At 46.0% G+C, this 19898-nt stretch overlaps 1 protein-coding gene across 3 annotated transcripts in view; it reads left to right on the top strand.

The window, feature by feature from the left end:
• Neos (nuclear receptor coactivator protein neosin) overlaps positions 1–19898 on the top strand; it is a 105038-nt gene that overhangs the window by 66354 nt on the left and 18786 nt on the right. For all 3 annotated transcript variants that reach the window (XM_084589758.1, XM_084589760.1, XM_084589759.1), the window contains 3 exons: positions 927–1112; positions 3731–3826; positions 10560–10759. In XM_084589758.1, the coding sequence (XP_084445884.1) occupies positions 927–1112; positions 3731–3826; positions 10560–10759 (482 nt within the window). The remainder of the gene's footprint in view (positions 1–926; positions 1113–3730; positions 3827–10559; positions 10760–19898) is intronic.

Below are 19898 nucleotides of genomic sequence, written 5' to 3'. Positions count from 1 at the left end.
TTTTTCTGTTAGATGTTTTTTAATGGGGTGAGTTACAAGGCCAGAATTGTTTCCTTATGCTCTCTTTATCAGTAGAAGTTTTAAGGAAAAAATTCTAATGAATTTCTTAAAAATGGAGTGCTGTGACAGACAGTCCTCTCACATGAGCTTGAAAAGAATTTGAATGCTGATTAAAAACAAATCCCTTTCGGAACTCTGCAGTCATTAAAAATGAGAACTGTGAGAAAAATGAGTTCAATGAGAAATCGTTAAACTAGATGAGAACAAATACAAATTTTTTTTTTTTTAAATTTTTGTAGCAAAGACTGCTTTAGGGATAACAAGCATGGAATTAAGTTAGTGTCTAGTGAGGGTATAAATTTATAATGTGCGAAAGTCTCTCTAGGCTAGTGAGTGGTATAGACAAGGAGTGTCCGACAAAAATGTGTGCACACAGAGTGACACTTGAGCAAAAAATTGTGTCGCTGCCGGGAATAGAACCACCATCCTTCTGCCCCTCAGTTGAGCACAGAAACAGGTACGCCATGCCAACTGCCTTGGAACGCGTTTGTAAAGACATTGGGGGGTGCTGGGAGAATGGACAACGGTAAGAAAAAACAATAAAAGATGAAAAAAAATTCAACAAACCTGTCCCAGAGTATAGGTTATGTTGGGCAGCGAAAGTGTCTTGAAATCTATGCATGCAACATTCTGATTAAAACAAAGACAGTGAATCTCTCGTCAAACAGACGCGTTGCGTCATGTGAATGAGTGGGGAGGTTGTGAAAAAAAGGGACCTTTCTGTGATTCACAGTCCTAGTTATTACATTTCCATTTATACTATGTGTCATAATGAAGCATATGATTCTGTAGCCCTGCATTCATTGCATGGGGACTTGTATGTTAAGGAGCTTTTGTTTGCTTCTCGCCTTTTTTGCCATTTACAGGTATGGTGGAAGAGATGAGCGTGGGTATGGGCGAGATGATCCGTCACGACCTTACCCACGGCCTGAAGGAAATGGACGTTATGGTCGAGATGGCTACTGGGGTGGCAGGGATGACTATGGCCACCTTGGACGTGAGGAACCACCCATGGGGTACGGGAGAGATGAGCCACACCCTCCCAGAGGCCGGTAAGGGGTTGTACTTGGTGCTTTACACCATAGATAAATGAAATGTTTTCTCTGTACACAACGCACATTAAAATTTTACTGATGAGACCTTTATTAATTTGAGCTGCTGTTGTGATTCTGGCCTTCCTTGTCCCAAGGGACTCTGTGATAGAGGAGTAATTACTCTTTGACATCTACCCAAGAGCAGAGCCATACACCTACAAAGAAAAGCTCTATAGCTTTCTCAGAAACTTCGTAGTTGACTCCGCCTTGAGGGATTCCCCTATATATTCGACCAAGGGGCTCTGTGATGTTGGCTTGTTGGTGTTCGTTGATGCTTTGCCCCTTTTCATCTGGTCACTGTAGAGAAGCCACCGCAGTGTATGAGCTCTTCAGCTCGTTGCTGGCTGCCAGGATGTGCGGTTGATCGTTCCACTTATTAGACAACTGAATTTGTCAAAATTTTGAATGTATTTGCAGGGTAATTGTCTTACCTGGGAACATGTTAACTTGGAAGGAAGTAGTGCAACTATGTAGAAGATTTTTATTGCCCATGATTTTTAGCGTATGAACCGGGAACATGTCAGCAAGCTTCTGCTGTTTCTATTCAGTTGTTCCAGCATTTATACTAGATGGTGTGGCGGTACTGGGGCATGGCGGATGTGGTAGTCTTTGCGCCATTGCTGAAACTTCAGTCTTTAGAAGCAGAGCAGCTTTTTGACGCTGTGAAATCTTCCTTGGGAAATTGAGGGCACGCCTACTAGTACCAGAACCAGAATTATATCCCGTATGATCGGCGATGGCTTTTGCCAAACCTCTGTCTGCTGCAGCTTTGATGTGAGCCTCAACTCCAATGACACTTGGGCCGCGAAGTTTGATGCTCTGGTCTGTCCCTGCCTTATTATTTAGTGCACATGGTAATGTGCACACAGTGGCATGTGAAGGTGTACCCAAAGTGCTCTTCTCTTAATACATACCTGGCAGAAGGCGGCACTCGGTGCACGAGTGAGCGCACGCACGCCTCGCAGGTCACAGCATCTGCAGTGAGCAGCATGATGCCGGTATGCCAACAGGCAGCATGTCGTTGCAGAAAGCTCGTCACTGGCATAGTTGCTGGGTGCAATATATTTACACTCTTGCGTTACACAGAGGCTCATCTGATAGCATGTTTTATGTATCCAATTATCGATATGGAACTCAATATATTCGGGATCGAATTTACTTGCTCTTGAAGCCGAACTTATGGGTAGAAAATGGGTTTTCTATAAGGTCCGTTCAATTCACCTGCACTATGTGAGCTGGTTCACATGGTGCTGCACTTCACCATTAGTTTCAGCGATGCAGCATGGGGCCTTCTGCACCACGCAGTTCGTTTTAAAAAGTGGAGACGTGCAGGTCAAGTTCACAAAAAGTTCAGCAAAACTGTGCACCTCCTCAGCGGTCAGTGCCAAAATGGTGCAGCTGCAACTGCCGCATGAAAGCAGACGACAGCTTGCGCGATGATGGCTTGCGTGTTGTGATAAACAGTGAAGCGACCCTAGTTATGCCACTCGTCCACGAGAACGGTGCCCATGTTTGCCAAATAAACGACGACGTGCACTTCAAACTATGTCTAACAAGTAAGCACGTGCATGTGCTATATAGTTCATGCTGACTTCAATCGTGATCAAAGTTGTTTTGCACTTCGTGCCAGCTGCTGCATAGTGCACAATACATCCAGGCTGGTTCGTGTCAATGCTTCATTGCGATGTGCTATTTGAAAATTGATCTTATTCGGCATGTTGGTGCCGGTTGATGTGAGTGGCTATATTTACAGCTAGCCAACCACATGAATGCGATTGGCTTTTGTACATATATGCATCGCATATTCATGAATGAATGAATCCTATCGCCTGTGTATATGCCGCTTAGATTAACGACACTAGCTATCCCAAATATGAAGATTTCCAAATAACACATCACATTAAGTACGTGTTGTGCAATTACATATGCACCTTTTGCGGCAGCCGGTGATCGAAATGCACATATGGTCATGATTGAAGTATATAATCAGCATGCATCACACCGCATGCGTGTGTCTACTTGTGAGTACGCGCAGCCGTTTTCTTGGCGAACTCGATCGTGCTCTCGTTGACAAGTGCAATAATTAACATCGGGTCTTTTCACCATTTGTTACAACGCATAGGCCTAAAGCATCGCGGCTGGGTAATGGCAAAACTTCGTTGTCATGTGCCGTTTGAAAATTCATCAAGTTAATTGGGACGTTGGCGTCGGCTGTCGCGAGTTGCACACAGCCGACTACAGCTTGCTGGCGACGCCAAGGCTAGCAGACGGCCTGACCTGCACTCTACCATTCGTTTGGAAGCAGCTGGTGCCGATGCTGCACCTGGAACTGGCGCTGCGTGCTTACGGCACTGCCACAGATTTTTATGGAACTAATGCAGAGTGCAGCTGAATCGAGTGGACCTTTGAAACATGTGCTCTAAGTGCAGAAATTAGTGCAGATATTAAATGAAACCATGTTTACGCTGGAATATAAGGGGTCCTGCGTATAGGTTGCTGACACTTTTTGTATTTGATCTTCAGATCATTCAGTAGAGGGGAGCAGTTTCTTGAATAGGAACCTTTTCTTTGTGCAGAATGGAAGCTGTGACTGTGCCACCGCAGTTCAGGCCAGAGGCTAATCTACGCAAGCCAAATGACTGCGAAATCATTGTGCTTCACAGACAGAACAGGTGATGGTCGAAATTTTTATATTATTCTTTAGCAATGGTGTGGAAATAATAATTTCAGACAGTGTGTGGGAATAGCGCTTTCTTTTTAAATTGATATGCACTTCAGTTTTGTTTGAATAGTTCAGAATTGGGAATTTTATGCTCATTAAGCAGCATTATGGTATTTATGGTTTGACGTATGCAATTCTGTACTTTCCGCACCTTCTTGTGGGTTTGACCTCCACTTGCACCCGATTAGCATGCAGTGGTCCCCCCCCTTCCTGCATGGAGGCGATGGTGTTCTCTGATTGCCGAAGCGTCGGCTTGGCATCAGTAGATCACGGCACATGTCATGAGTGAGTTCCAAGCCGAAACGCAGAGCCATGTTGACTCGCTAGTGGCGTCAGCGGCATTAGTCAGTCGCTGCTATCTCTTCGCCGCGCAACGTTCTTATGGGCTCACGTGCTGCCTCCCGCGACCTCCCGATAACTTAAGGGGGGATTTGGGTCTTAAAATAATTTTCTTTATTATTTGCCCAATCTGAATGAAACTTCTCATTCTTAATCAGTTTTTCATGCAGATTTCAAATCTGTATTTGGTTTTGTGATAGCTACATTGGTTGAAGGATTGCAGTAGATCTGAAAAATAATCAAAGGGTACTTCTTACGGGGCATTTTGGCAATTTTGCCTTGCCAAGCACAAAAAATAGTTGCATAGACTCAATGCCAAAGACATGCTCTAGGGGGTGATGCTATTTTTATTAATAAAGCAAGTTATAGGCAATGGAAACAGACCAACTCTTACTACATACACTTTTCTCTTATTAGCTCTCATTACCATGCAAATTTGCAATTAGCACAATTGCAGTAGAGCAATATGAATAGCATCACCCCCTAGATATTTTTAGTATAATTACAATGATACCTAATTTGTCAGTGTCACTTAAAAACAACATAGGAAAAAGCCCCGTAAGGCTGAGTGCACTGCCCAAAAACACCGAAATGAGAAAAACGCATTTGAAGTTTCAGACAGCTGTAACTTTTTCTAGAATACAGCTACAGTAATGTGAATGACAGTGTGTAGCTCTGCTCCTCAAGAGAAAGTTTATACTAAATATGTGACAGTACCATACCCTTAAAATTGCAAAAGCTTGTCATAAAGCTACAGTTGAATCCCGCTATAACGAAATTCACGGTGCACGAAAAAAAATTCGTTCTCGCGGAACTTCGTTATCGCAAAAATTTGACGTGAAACGCAGAAAGAATTGCCCAAGCAGCAGCAAAGGCGTTTAATGCCAAAAATCTGTAAGCTTGGTTTGCTTACGCTTCACGGCGAGCAACGCCGTCACGCGATTTTCGCACTCGGTCAGCAAACCCATTGCAACATCGTCGTCTCGGACAGCAACGAAATTCCTGATGACATCAAAAGCGTCCATCACCTGTACGGCGGTTGCCGCAGCCGGCGCTTCTTGTACGTCGTCGTCTTCTTCATCGGAAGAGTCCTTATCATTCCGGGCAGCTTTTATGATCTGCTCATCACTCACATCTTCGTGAACAACAACACAAGCGTCAGCGCCGATGTATTCGTCGAGCTCGAGATTAGGCGGCACGGTTCCTATTTCTCCCAGCGTTTTCCAGGCGGCCGCGATCCCCGGAGCCGGTGACGCCTCTTCGTCGTCGTCTGTAACGCCTGGTGTTAGGCCAGCAGAGTGTACGGGTCGACCTTCGGCAAATCCGGCGTGCCTGAAACAGTTCACAATTACTGAGCGCCCCAGTGTGCTCCAGGCAGCAGACATAATCTGCAGTGCCACGTACAAGTCCACCTTCGTGTCTCGGCCGGTTTCAGTGTTAAAAAGCAGCCGCTGAATTAACCTCCCGCGGTAAGCGCGCTTCAGGCTAAGAATCACGCCCTGATCGAGAGGCTGTAAGACAGACGTGCAATTGGGAGGGAAAAACCTCAGCTCCGTGTTAGTGAGCTTGACTTCGTCGGAGTGATGCGCTGAACAATTGTCCAAAAGCAAGCAAACTTTACGGCCCTGCCGCTTCATGTCGCGGTCGAATGCCATCATCCACTCGGTGAAAATAGCGCGGGTCATCCATGACTTGTTGTTCGCCTTGTACTGCACAGGTAGGCTACGAGTTCCCTTAAAACAGCGCGGCTTGGCACTTTTGCCTATGACTAACGGCGGACGCTTGTCCGAGCCATCCATGTTTGTGCAAAGCAGCACTGTGATGCGTTTTTTGCTGTGTTTGCCGCCGTGACAGCGCTGCCCCTTGAAGTCGAGCGTCCTAGCCGGCAACATCTCGTAGAATAGCCCGGTCTCGTCGGTGTTGTAAATGTCTGCAGGCGCGAAGTTGCTTAAAATTCCGGCCATGTTACTCGCCTTCCAAGCAGCTGCTCCGTCCACGTCTGCTGACATTGACTCGCCGCACAACACTTTTCCAACGATGTTATGGCGGGCCTTGAAACGGTTTAGCCAGCCAATGCTGGCTTTAAAATCATCAATGCCAAGTAGGCATGCATAGTTCAAGGCTTTCTGCTGGACGATGCTTCCCGACAGGGGGACGTTGCTGGCTCGTGCTTCCACAAACCACGCATGCACTGCTTTGTCCAACTCTTCATGGAGGGGCCGCGTCACCTTTTTGTGCTTCGAGGATGTGCCTGAAGCAAGTGCCATTCTCACGCTGTCCTTATTGCCTAGAATCGTTGACAGCGAACTTGCAGGAATTCCGAAGTCTTCAGCAATTGCCGCTTTCTTCCTTCCGCTTTCTGCTTGGGCGATTATTTGAGCTTTTTGCTCAAGGGAAAGAGTTTTGCGTTTTTTCACTTGCGTTGCCATCGTGTCCTGCGGATGAAAACTCGTCGTTGTCGAAGAGAAAGGCAGCGAGTGAACAACGCGACCACGACACAAAGCCAAAATGGCGGAACTGCAATCACGTGATTTCATGCTTAATGTGGCTTTGGATTTGACTTGGACTTCAATAAAACTAGTTTCGGTTTCGATTTTGAACGCGAAAATTTCGTTGAAGCGGAAACGCTCTGCAAAAATGGTTCGTTGTGCAGAGAAATTTAGGCCATTAATTCTTATAGGATACTCGCGGGGAATAAAAAATTATTCGTTGTCGCGGAAATTTCGTTGTGGCGGTATTCGTTGTGGCGGGATTCAACTGTATGTACTACCCCTAGAATCAGCTTGAGAAACTACATTTATCCCTTCACATGCCTGTTCCAGTGCCCTATAAGATAAAGAAATACTTAAATTCGTGCAATAACATGGTATCACCACATTAAAGGGACACTAAAGACAGCCAAAGATGGTATGAAAATCTAATAAACTACATTTGGCGACACTGTCGCCGCATATCCGGCAGCAAAAAATAGAATAATTGCTGAGATATTGCGATAAGAAGTTGAGGTTTTTTCTTGTTCCCGCCGGTCGAATTCAAACTGTGGCCTCCAACTACGTAGTTGGAGGCCACAGTTGGAGGTCAAAGGAAGTACCTTTGCAAGACAAACAGAACCACCTTTGCAGGCTGCGAGGTTCGAAACTAGGTTTGGGCCCACTGCGGAGGAGGGGCGCGCAGCGGGGTTTACGGAGCTTCTCCCAAACGCACACCCCTGGAAAAGCCGAGCGCCAGGCCGGGGGACGCTTGTACCCATTTTTACCGGTGGGTGTCCGGCGGTGGGTTTCGAACTACGTAAGCGGAGACTCCGTGATAGCTAGCTAGCCGGCGCGGCCCGCGGCGTCGCATCCCTCAAGGGCCAACTTGGCAACAGCGTACTCGCAATGACGGCCTCAGCCGAAATAAATAAAATGATGAAGAGAGTAATTTACCGAGCGATGGGCCCATAAAGGAAGAAAAAAAAACATAGAGTGCTTGTAATGCACAATACTTTACATGTTTCTCAAGCTTTTGCGCTCCTTCTTGCACTGTGTATAAACAAACCGAGCCCTCGGTCATCGCAACGCTTCCTGACATGTTCACATACAAATAAGATTTAGTTACCAGCAAAATAGTGTCCTCGCTGCTGCGCTTGTCAGTTTTGAAGCTTCGTCGCACTTTTTTCCTTCAAGGTTTGTGCTACAGCTCCGTGTTCAGCGAAAATTACGTCCACGGTAGCAGAACATGACCGAAGTGCCAGCGCCACTACATTTGCCAGCGCTGTGAAATTCCACATGTTAAAATGGATGCAGTGCACAATATATAATGCGCATAGGCATCCAGAACATTAGTTGCAAGACGTGAGAGCAGGCAGCATGCGCCGATGATGAAGAAGTTGTAATTTTTAGACCGGCAGCAGAAACACTTTATTGTAAATGGGGTCATGACATAAAAACTAGAAATATTTCCAAGGTTCCTGTGGCGCGGCGTAGCCGAGCGGTTAGCGCCGAACGTTAGGGAGCACGCAGTAGCGAGTTCGAGTCTTACCGCTTCCGGCGGTTTCTTTCTTTTTTTTTTTTTTTTTTTTTTTTTTTTTTACAAATCGATTTATTTTTTTTTAACCTTTTGTATTGTATTTCTGGTGCTTCGTTATTTTTAGTTTTTACTTTTTACCCGAGGCTCTTTTTTTTGCCGGGCGACGAGCGCAATATATCGACGCTCTCCTTGGTATGAGCGGCAAGTATGTCCCTTTTGTTTACGACGCCTGCAAATAGCACGTTGAAGGTCTTGTTGTTGGTCAGATGTGCCATGATTTAGTGAACAATTGAATGATAACGCGTTTTTCCTTCGGTACTTAGCATATGTATGCTTTTCGTGGCGTACGTAGCTGCAGTCAAGCGGTCAGGTCGCAGTCGAAGCAGCAACGGCGGCGATATGTTGGCGCAGAAGTGTGAACGGAGGAGTGTGTCGGCGGTAGCGGATTTCGCTCGCTCGTGCTTCCGAATGCTCAAATGGGAACCATCAAGGCGCATCTGCTGCTCCAAGCTCGTAATTCAGGCGCTGCAGGTTCAAACAAACTATCAGAGTGCGCACGAAATGCCTGAGCCGAAACATAACCAAAACTGAAGTGGGCACCTGTGGCGCCTCCAAGTATATTTTTGTATTTGCCTTGCAACGTTTACGTTGTCTTTTCGCCGTCATTTACGTATGATAAAAGCGTGTTATCATCTTTGAGAAAAAACGTACTACCGCATTCAAACATGCAACGTAATTCGCATTTGTCAGCCTCGGGGATCCCTAGCGCGTCACATGGTTTGTAGTTGCGAGCCTCGGCCGTTTGGCTGTGGTGGCGATACCTGTATTTCTGTTATTCTTCTTTACTACCTTATAACAGCTCTGTTTTCAGTAAGAGTGGTCTTTTTGTAATCAGGAACTGGCATTCTATCGATGCAAACCCACTTCCTTTCTCTCTTTAGTGTCCCTTTAATAAACTTTCACAAGGTTTAAGGCCAAAACACAGTGACATATATTTCTCAAATTGACCTAATAAACTGGTCACTGTCTCATAATGAAACAGCAGATGCAGAGCCGCACGCAGAGTCCTTTGCTGGAGCAATAACTTCTACTCGCACTCCATTGCGTACTGCTACACGAAATTTCTTGTCCGCCGGACTTACCACGCACTCTGTGAGGGGGGAAAAAAAAAAAAAAAGCGAGATCGTCCATGGAAGTCGCGGCTGAGGAACGCGGACAATGGTGCGCTGTTAGGAATCCTTATCAGAAGTGATGCGATGAAAAAGCTGCGAACGACGTCGTCGATGGAATTGATCAGTATCAACTGAACAGTTCAATAGAACATAATAATGCTGTCTTGAAGGTGTCTGGAAGTGCTCGGTGATGATTTTATGCCGCCGTTCACGCTGCATCGGACTCAACATGCGAACCTGGCAGCCCCCCGTCACCGTCATTCTTCAGCGGCGCGTTCCCTGGATGCTCTCGTTTTCCTTCTCTTTTTTTTTTTTTTTTAAATACTCTTTTGACTTGCGTAAGTCCAAAAGATCAGTGCTGACTGCGAGCACGATCGATACGATAGCAAGAGCACGAAAGGAACGTGCTCAACGGCCGCTGTGGTTGCGAACTAAAGAAAAAAAGAAAATGGCGCCAGTCGTGGTGACCAATGGGAAGCGCGACACGCGGGGCTCGCGGGTAAGAACGGCTTTCAGAAAACCTGCGATTGCAGTCGTTCGGCGTGGGTGATGACATTTTGACATGCCGCAAAATGCGCACAAAGAAACAAGCTTTAAAACAAGCCCAAGATGGCGGTGATCGGCCGGCTGCTTCGCCCGCGGCGCGCGCGGGACTTTTTGAACAAATTTTGCTCGTTCTGGGCCATTTCGCAGCTCCTATGGGGCTTTAAAAGTCAGTTTTATCGTATTTCCCGATCAAATTCAGCGTTGATATTTTTTGGACAGGTGCTTGAAGGTACAAACATTCTGAAAATGCATTTTTCTCAAAATCGATTTTTTGACCATTTTTCACTATTCTAAGACCCGCGTCCCCCCTTAATTGCTCTCTTCGCTCTTCCTCCAATGGCACCCCTTATTGGCGGCAATCAGAGCGCCAGATGGGTGGCGGCGGTTCTCGATATGTGCACCGCTCGAGCCAAAGCACACCTCGAAAAGCTGGAACAGCTCATGAGCTGCGCTCAAATTTCACTTTACGAAGTAACGTAATTGTCGGCAATTTTTTCTCTTTATAGTAAGAGGGCCGACCTATATTCCCACTCTACCTATAATACGGCTTATATGGTAGGTGGACTGAACTGCAAAGTGCGAAAGACCGTATGTACTGGTCTTTTCTTTTTCTTTCAGGAATTATGCAGAAATGGTGGAGCGACGCCTCAAGAACCTTGGCATGCAGGTGGACCTCCTGTTTCTGAAAGATGAAGCTTTGCTTAGCCGAGCACTTGAAGATTTGACTCAACGCGGCACATTGTTTGCCGTTGTGGTGACTGATCAGCATGAAGTGCATGGAAGTGTCACTGTCAATATTCTCTATGGAGTGCCTCAAGGTGAGCGAAGTTCGTTTTTATTGACTGACATTTTTCTTTCAACACAGTCTTTCATATAGTAAAATGTGTTTACATTGTGTAACTCACAGATTTCGAGCTATTTTCTACTGCATTGCTTTGGAGATATGGTTTCATATCTGATGCTCACATTGAATTTTAGCTCATTGGCTTTTTACTTTTCTGTTGTGAACCATCTACAAGATAGTTTGCCCTTATATTTGGTGTATTTGGTGACAATATGTGTTGAAATGTAGGCTAATATTTTAATCACACTTTTGGCTACTCTTTGTACATCTGAAGTTGCAGTTAAACCGGGATATTACGTAATTGAAAAATAACTTTGTGTATCTCAGTAATTTTATCTAATAAACAGCTGAAGATGGTTGTCTGTTCATTTAAGATAAACTATACTACATCAACGATATCTTGCGGTTTAATCACTTTGCATTGCACATACTGTCAGGAATTCAAAGAATTGGTTCAGAACCTTAAGTGCCTCCATGGCCCTTTTCACAATGCGAAGCAGTAGCATTGGTGTCTCTCCACCACTGTACGCTTCACAAATGGCTCTGTCACGTTTTGAGGATGCTGTTGTGGATGTGCATGAAGCATCCTGTAAACACAGTGGTGGAGCTTATTGAAGCTGAAAAAGTGGATGCTAGAGAGAAATATGGGTAGGCATTAAAACGGCGTGATGCCATCCAAAACTGAAGCTAAGACTGATGCATGTGCCTGATGGCAGCGGCGGTATGGCATGACTTTTCGAGAAGCTGAACTGAAACTGTGTTATATACTTCTGATTGTCGTCACGCCTGCCATAGAACACAAGCCTGAGGTGTTTCGGGTACCACTGTTCCATCCCGTTCCAGTTTGGGGAGGTCTGTTTGAGCAGTTGCTGGCTTTTCAAATTGTACCTCAATGTGGTTCCCTGTTTGAATTAACCGGTACAAGCCCACTTTTGTCCAAATTAATAAGTGTACAGCACCGTTGATTTACAAGGCATCGTTTGGGGCCACACTTCTGTGAACTGTTCATACTTACGGGGGTTAAATAACAAGATTTCACTGTACAGTTGATCCCATATATATTGAACTGCCCCTTGTGAGGGTTGCTTCTCCTAACAGCTTTCCGATGATTACTCTTTGCGCATAGAGTCGGGCTGGCTTCGTGGCACTTGGCACCTGCTGGCTGTGCTAACGCTGTGAAATTGCCCGACGAGGTGAACGCGGAGTCTGCTTGATAACAACATTTGGTCTGGCATACTCTTTTTTTGTACTATTTTTTTTTCTTCACAGCACCTCTGTCATGCACCGGTTTGCACCCTTTGGTGCACTGGTTGTCATGCAGTGAAGCCTGACTGGCTGGCCAGAGGCATTTTTTAGTTTTTGGAGTAGAGCAATGAAATTAAGCACAGTTGTTGGGAAGTGCACTGAATGAATAAATACAAAGTTTTTCTAACATAGCTCAAGTAGTTTTGATATCTCAAATATTTATATGCATCGTTGTTATACCAAACTTGCAGAAAGCCTGGCATGACAACAAAACAAGATAGGAGCCTGCGGTTGCTTTTAAAGTTCAGCCATAAGAATAGTTCATGCAGTGACATTTTCCAGATCTTTTTATCAGCCTGATTTTTTACAGAGAACATTGCATTCATGCTTGCATAACGCACTCATTTTCACTGTGTCAAAATAGTTAGAAAAATGAAAAATTAGACCATACCTTAAAAATATTGGTATGTCACTGCAGGAAGAATTTACCACGGAATACAGCCCAACAAATCTCATGAAAATCCATCAAGCCATTGCCATGGTACGCTTTCTGCAAGCAGGATAGCTGGGTCAAAAAGCACTTCTGAGAAAAATGGCACTAAAGTTGCACAGCCACTTTATGTCCATAAAAACACCTTGGGGTTGAAATACTCTATCGCTATGCTGCATACTTCCTACTGGATTGTATCCGAGGGCACAGAACGCGTTCCCAGACACCTGAATGGTGCGAATTGGGTTAGGCAAACATTTGCCGTAAACCTGGCAGCGCATCACTCTCCATCGCGAAAGTGGAACTTTTCCTGTATCAAAACTGCATCGCGATGTCGCAGCTAGTTGATGAAGCCGGGACCTTGGATTCGCCGCTGGGAATCGATTCCGGGCGCAGGTGCCACAGAATAGTGTTACAGTGAAATCTCGTTACTATGAACACCACATTAACAAACTTTTCAAATTAACGAATTTTTAAAGAATCCTCAGCAGATTTGCTATGTTTTCAATGTTAAACTATTTCAGAATTACGAATTTCAAAATAGCGTATATTTCAGAATAACGAACATATTTTATTTCTTCTTCTATAATTTTGGAACATCAGTATTACGAATTCGGCTAAAATTAACAGCTCCGCAGTTTGGAACTCTCGCGTGAAACGAAACAGAAACCGCCGATTCTGTGTGTATGGTCCGTGGGCTGTAGCTATCATCATCAGGACATCTAGGACTAGCTCCTAGCGCCACCATGAAGCTATGGTTTATTAGTAGCCAGCAGGCCTAACTGCCTGCGTTTTTTCCTTCCTGTGTTGTGTGCCATACGCGGCTCGGTCGTTCGTGCGTTCGCGTGTGTGGGACGGTATTTTTATTTATTTTTTTGCCACAGATTATCTTATTGCATTTGTGCGAGATTGGCGATGATATTAGCCAGCAAAGTGCCAAGAAGATACGAACGCAGATGCTTTCACTGCAAGAAATCGACGCAGGGAAAAAGCGATTCGGCCTCTACAGACAGCTAGCATTGCCCCATCGACTGCCGCGATCATTATGGAAGACTGAGACAAGATTTTCAAAGCTCAGGGAGCATTGAAAATGGGGTCAAAGAGAACTTTGATGTTGTTGTTGTTGTTTGTTTTTTTCACATGGACGAAGTTCGTACTTTCATCGCTTGGTGAAATCACACACGCAATGAGGTGTTCCGGAAAGTGGAAGGTGTATGTGCTGTAGTGGTGTAATGTAGTGTGCGGTCGTGTTTGCTGCGCGCAGCAGAAGAAAATAATTGATTTCTTCAAATAAATCAGCTTTGGAGTTAGTGCAACATCTTGACTTGAGGTTTTGCTCGTCTACACTTGTGCCTACTGCCAAGGTACGTCATTTTCATACTTCTTTTTTTTTTTTTTTTTCTTCGAAGAGTTTGCCACAAGGCATAAGTTGAGAAAGGGGGAAAGGGATGCAGGAGATTTTTCATTGCAACGATATTTCGAAATAACGAACGATTTTTTGCGGTCCCACGGGATTCGTTATATCGAGATTTAACTGTATTCTGGTTACGCAAACGTTGGTCGTCAAACTCGAGAGCTCGCGCCGCATCAGCATCACCCATCGTCGCGATAACGTAACTTTCCCCGTTTCGACACTGCACCGCGATGTTGGTTCACGGCGCCGGGTCTTCAAGGGGTTCATTTCCTACCATTGATTTCACGGGCGGGTCGGCCTTCCACGACACATCTTCGTGATCTTCACTGAGTGTATCGGCATATCCGTTTTGCTGCCTGATTGCATCAGTCGGCACCTTGTCCGCGCACCTGGGGACTTCCGTTCGTTGGAGCCGTACTGCGTCAGAACAAAATGCGATATCCTTGTCGCTTTCTCCGCCCTTTCCGTTTCTATGTCTTTCAGATGGACCGCATAGTGTGCTGATACTTACCGAAAAGCGTTGATGCCCACCCTGTCTTCAGTTCGTCCGATTCATTTGCCACCGACCACTTCTTTTTCTGGATAGGAGGCTTGCGTTGGCACTTCCCGCACATATACTTCGTCTTATACTTCTGCACTATGTGCCGTTGCTTCGTTGGCACACAGACGTCTCGCGCAACAGAGGGGGGGGGGGGACGAAAAAGGCAGAACGGCAGCCGTGAATTCACAAATACAGTCGAACCCGAATATATCGAACTTGAAGGGGATCACGAAATATTTTGATACATCGATAATTTGATATACAAAAATTGGCTTGTGACTGCACTTACGATGCCAAAAAACGATACCATATTTGTCGCGTAATCAACCCACTCGCATAATGAACCCACCCTGCACATTTGCACCGAGAATTTGAAAAAAACAAAACAAAACAAAACCGTTAAGGCCAGCTCGCTCACATGCAAGCGATTGAGCGATCTCAGCAACGAGTGGCAGCAATAAAGCGAAAAATTTCAAACTTGTTGGAACTGTGTGCCTCTCGCTGCTCGAGCCATCGCGGCAACTCTAAAGGTTTCTGTGTTGCCACGGCAGAAATCGCGAGCGTTTTTGCTTGCATGTCGATGGCGCGCGTCACTCCGTTTCGGTCGTCTCATCCACAGGTCATTTCTTGGTAGCGTGCCAAGATGCTGCGCAGCGATAACTTCCGCTTCTTAATGTCCGAACAGCACAACGATAAGAAAGGGTGACCCGCAAAAAAAAAAATCGGAGAGCTGCCGCTTTTTAACGTCCGCAGGCACCATAGCCACCTCAGCCGCCGCGCGCAGAGGGTTCGCAACACACGCTGGAAAAAGCGTCGACGCCTGTCTGAAAACGGGCTGTGCTGGCTTGGCGCATGCGTAGCACATGCTGAAGGAGAGAGATAGCTCGGCAAAAGGATGAGCACACCCACGCACATGGCTTACAAACATCATGTGTTGGCACGCAGAGAAGATAACTGCAGATGCGCGTGCCTTTGGGGAATGGGCGCGGCGCTGCCCAGACCAGCCGTCGCCGAACTGTCCCCTCTCATTCCTTCAGCACGTGGCTTGAAAATGGTACGCGGCAAACGGCCAAGGGTGATGCGATCGTCTTTGGGGTAGGCACACTTTCCAGTGCGTGGTGTGGAGTTCGATATATCGAACGACCGGTGAAATTAAGTTCGATATGTGACGCAGCTTTCCTATACTTTTACATGGGATTTTCAAGGGGATATTCCGTGAGTTCGATATAACCAAAATTCGATATATCCGGGTTCAATATAACCGGGTTCGACTGTACTGAGCAGTTGACAAAAGCGTGTGAAAATGAAGTGGGAGCAGGCGGCACCAGAAATGATGCGCTTTTCAGCAGCCACTCTGAGGGCACCAGAGTGCCATGTGACTGGTGCGACCAGTCAGCGCCTGGAAGTGGCTCTGTGGAGCCTTTGCATTTTTTATGTGTGTGCGATTATTTTTTATTGTAGATATATGTGGCTTCAATGGGAGGACTACTGCGGTGAAACAAGCATTCCAGTGGCACCAAACTTTTAGCAATCGGCGTTATGATTGCGGAGTTATTGTGCTCTGACATTTCTGCCACTTTTTTGTTACCAGCAGTCACAAAAACAATTTTCAGGCGAAAGCCTTTTTAGGCTCATGGAACGAAATCTTGTGTTCGAGATGTGTTAGCGCCTCCTTTAGGCATTGGATCTGTGCCCAAGATTCCGCAAGAAGTGTTGTCCTTGTCTAGCGTTCCTGCCATCAGCAATCCCACACTTGGACGCGTGCCAAGGAACGCCACGTTACAGGAGCGATGGTGTACCGTTTAAACACACTTGGCGGAGAAAGTGTAACAGATACTGCACCTTTCCTTTCCTGTAAACCATTTATATATGTATATGTAGCACTGCAACAAACGCTGATAAGAGACAAACAATGAGAGGCAAATGACAGGAGAGGAAGAGTAGGCATTCGCCATTCTTTCCTCAAGAGATATCTAAGAGACCTTCAAATTTTTAGGCTCATTTTGAGGCTGATTTCAGCAGAATTTTTTTGCAGTATGATTGAAAAGTCTTGTAGATTTCAAATCTGTTCTTGTATAATATTTGATATTTCGCGAAATTTCCGTGATTTGATCCCAGCGTCCACCCTTAATACCCTAGTTACACAGCCGTCTTAACCACGGTTACGCTTCATTGTGGTTACCGAACTTAACCACAGTTAACCGCCAATCGCTGTTCGCTGCTGTTACACAGCTTACCGCCGTTCTCGGTTACGGCGGTCATTGCCCATTGCGGTGATCGACAGAATGAAGTTACATTTACAAATATCCTATGTATACATGGTTCCCGGAGTTAACCGGAGTGTCGTCCGACGAGGCGTCAAAAGTGCGGTCAAGCACCGCACGATGGCAACACCTCCTTGACCGCCGTAAACACTGCCGCAGTGGCCCCTCCTCCCGCAAACCGTATGCGAATGACACGGCGTATCGCTAGCGCCGATGTCAAAAATAAAGGTAAAATTTGTTGGTGTCTGTAATACTGCACAGAATATCAAGAATGAATCACTCTTGACCAGCGGCAAATTGCTGGTAAGAGCGATAACCACGACACAAGCAAGTTTCTGCTCAATCTAGCTGCTGCCGGTGCATTGGGCTCAGCCGCTCTGCTCGTATTAGCTTTGTGATTAATGCTTTGCCAAAGTTAATCATATCGTTCTTTTACTATGGCAAGATAGGATTCACAATAAGGCAGTTTCCTGAGTAGACCATTTACGAAAGCATCGATCAGTTCCAAAGCCCCAACCGCCGCGGCTTCGAAGCGAAACAAATTAGGCCTAGCGATGACTAGGGGGTTACGCACGGTGCCGTCGTTCGCCGCGCTTCAGCGCCGCGTTAAAACTAAGCTTGGCCTGCTCGCAGCATCCAATGCTTCAAGCGTTGCGAACTTGTGCACTTGCAGGATACAGCTGAGGTCGCGCATATTTATTTTTAAAAATTTTTTTTATGTTCCGCTCAGCGACAAACCCCGCAAACGATTCTGCAGAGACAGGACGGAGCTTCAGTACGCAGTCACTGCGCTGTCGGCCGTAACCGATTACTTCGGGTGGCACAGTAGGCAACGGTCACTCTATACGCTGGTCTCTAAACGTGATATAATAGGCAAATGAGTACATTGTTGAAGCAGACCTGCTCGTACGCTTCGCGCAATCGGGCACTGACAAGCAGCCTCCATGAGCAGACGCCGTCATAACCTCGGTTAACGACGCAAACCGAGGTCGCCAAGCTCGGTTTGCGATAACCGCGGTTAGGGGTGTAACCATGGTTTGGTCTGCCGTGTAATACCCTTGTCACACGGGCATGCTTAACCGCGGTTACGATAACCGTAGTTATCGGTAACCGCGGTTACGGTTGTTCACACGGCGGAACCGAACGCGGTTAGCCCGCTAACTACGGTTGGCGCGAACCGAGCTTGGCAACCTCGGTTTCATCGCTCAAACCGTGAACCAGAGTAAATATGGCGGCGTCTCTGAGTGGTACGTGAGTTGTGCCTCCTGCATCTCTGGCATCTCCGGCTGCAGCTACGAGACTTCTGTGGTCGCATGAAGCAACGATGATTTTAATACGGCTGTGGGAGGAGAGGCTCCACGCTTTGCGGGCCTGTACGAGAAACGCACGCATTTATGCGGCGATTGCTGCCGACCTCAACGCTGGCCTGCAAGCCATGGACGAAGGGCCCTATAGCGCATTCACGTGTAGCTGCACAACGTGCATATACCTTGTGGATAAAAACATTACCGTGTAGTGTTATTAAGTCGTTTATTGTAAGAAATTAATGGCAATTTGGTTGTCTATTTGGAAACCACGTGATCGCTGTCAAACCACCGAACGGTGGGCCTAATCCCCGTGTGGCAGCGGCGAGATGACGGTTTCCTGTAACCACGGTTCTTCCGGCTAACCGTAGTTAAGCATAACCGCAGTTAGCGTGTCCGTCTGACTAGGGTATGACATGGGCTAACCACGGTTTCGTGTAACCGCGGTTAACCCTGCCTGTGTAACAGGGGTATAAGACAGTTCTCTCATGGCCTGCTTCGCAACTGAACACAGCATAAAAGTGAAATGTATTCTATATTTATAGGGTGTTTGCTCTTACAGGTACCAGCTACAAAATTAGATTTAATATTTGTGACGACATTTCCTAAAGTTGCAGCTTTGATATTTGAGCCTTAACATTAACGACACTTCTGCCGTGCAGCGCGAACGCTGAAGCTCCGGCCCATCTCTGCCACATATTTGAGTTGCGAGCTTGCGACCATTGGGCAGCATGTGCAGGTGTGCCCAATGGGTTCTTCTTTTCGACACCTGGTGAGAGGTGACGGACAGGTGTGTGTGTGTGAGTGTGTGCACACGCCTTGAGGGTCGCCACACCCTCAAGGTCACATTGCACGTTCAACATGTCAGCACGTCGCACATGCAACATATTCGAACTTCTGGGTTACGGAGAGGCTCATTTGTTGCCGCATTTTATTTATCAAATTATGAATATACCAAACTATATTTTGCTGTCCTCTTTGAATTTAATATGACCGGGATTGACTGTATACCCTGCCCTCAGAAATGAAATCCTTGCCTCGAATTGCCGGCACTGTTCATCAGCTTTGCTTGTGACATACACAACTGTCATCTGCAGTCAGAATTGCGTGCAACTGCGTTGCGGCTGTGGACATGCACTGCTTTTTGTATGCCTGCTTTGTTTCATCTTGCTGCTTTTGTCAGAGAAAACTGCGGAGGCTGTTACATTTTGGTTGTGAGCTGTGTTTGCTTGTTGTGATCTTGGGCATTCCTCTCATTGGTTCATGTTGTATGGCTGTAAAACTTTTCATGTAGCCCAGCATTTGTTTATATACAGGATTTTACAAAGGCACTGCCTTCTTGGGCGCTGGGCTGCTCTCGTAGCTCAGGAAGGAGTTGACAACTGCCCACCTTAACAGCCTAGTCAAACTGGTTTCTCCGAAGGTCATTAAAGGTCTTCATTGTGGAGGCATATACAGTAAAACCTCGTTACAAGAGACACTCAAGGTACCCGAAAAAGATGTCTCTTGTAAGCAAGGTCTCTTGTAACCAAAAATTATAAAAGGGCTGTGTTGATTAGTTTACTGCACATCAGTATATAAATGCATTCATACGCATTAACAGGAAATTGTTCAGGAAAGCTTAAAGAAGTTATTCATGCATTAGTATGTATTTTTGTGAGTGCAGAGTGTATTCCTTCCCAAATTCTGGAGGTAAAGCACTCCACTTTGCAAGCCTTCCTGTTGCTCTAAAACCTTTGAAGCTCTCTTACATGCTCGTCACCCTCAGTTGCTGACACTTTTCTTCTGAAATGTCCTTGTAGTTACCCTCTATGGCACATGTGCCATTTACTTGCGTCAAAATTGCACAGTCTGA

The sequence above is a fragment of the Amblyomma maculatum genome, chromosome 1 (genome assembly GCF_055883805.1).
Source record: "Amblyomma maculatum isolate TAMU_Amacu chromosome 1, ASM5588380v1, whole genome shotgun sequence".
Taxonomy (NCBI): domain Eukaryota; kingdom Metazoa; phylum Arthropoda; class Arachnida; order Ixodida; family Ixodidae; genus Amblyomma; species Amblyomma maculatum.
This window is presented reverse-complemented; position numbering and strand designations above follow the sequence as displayed.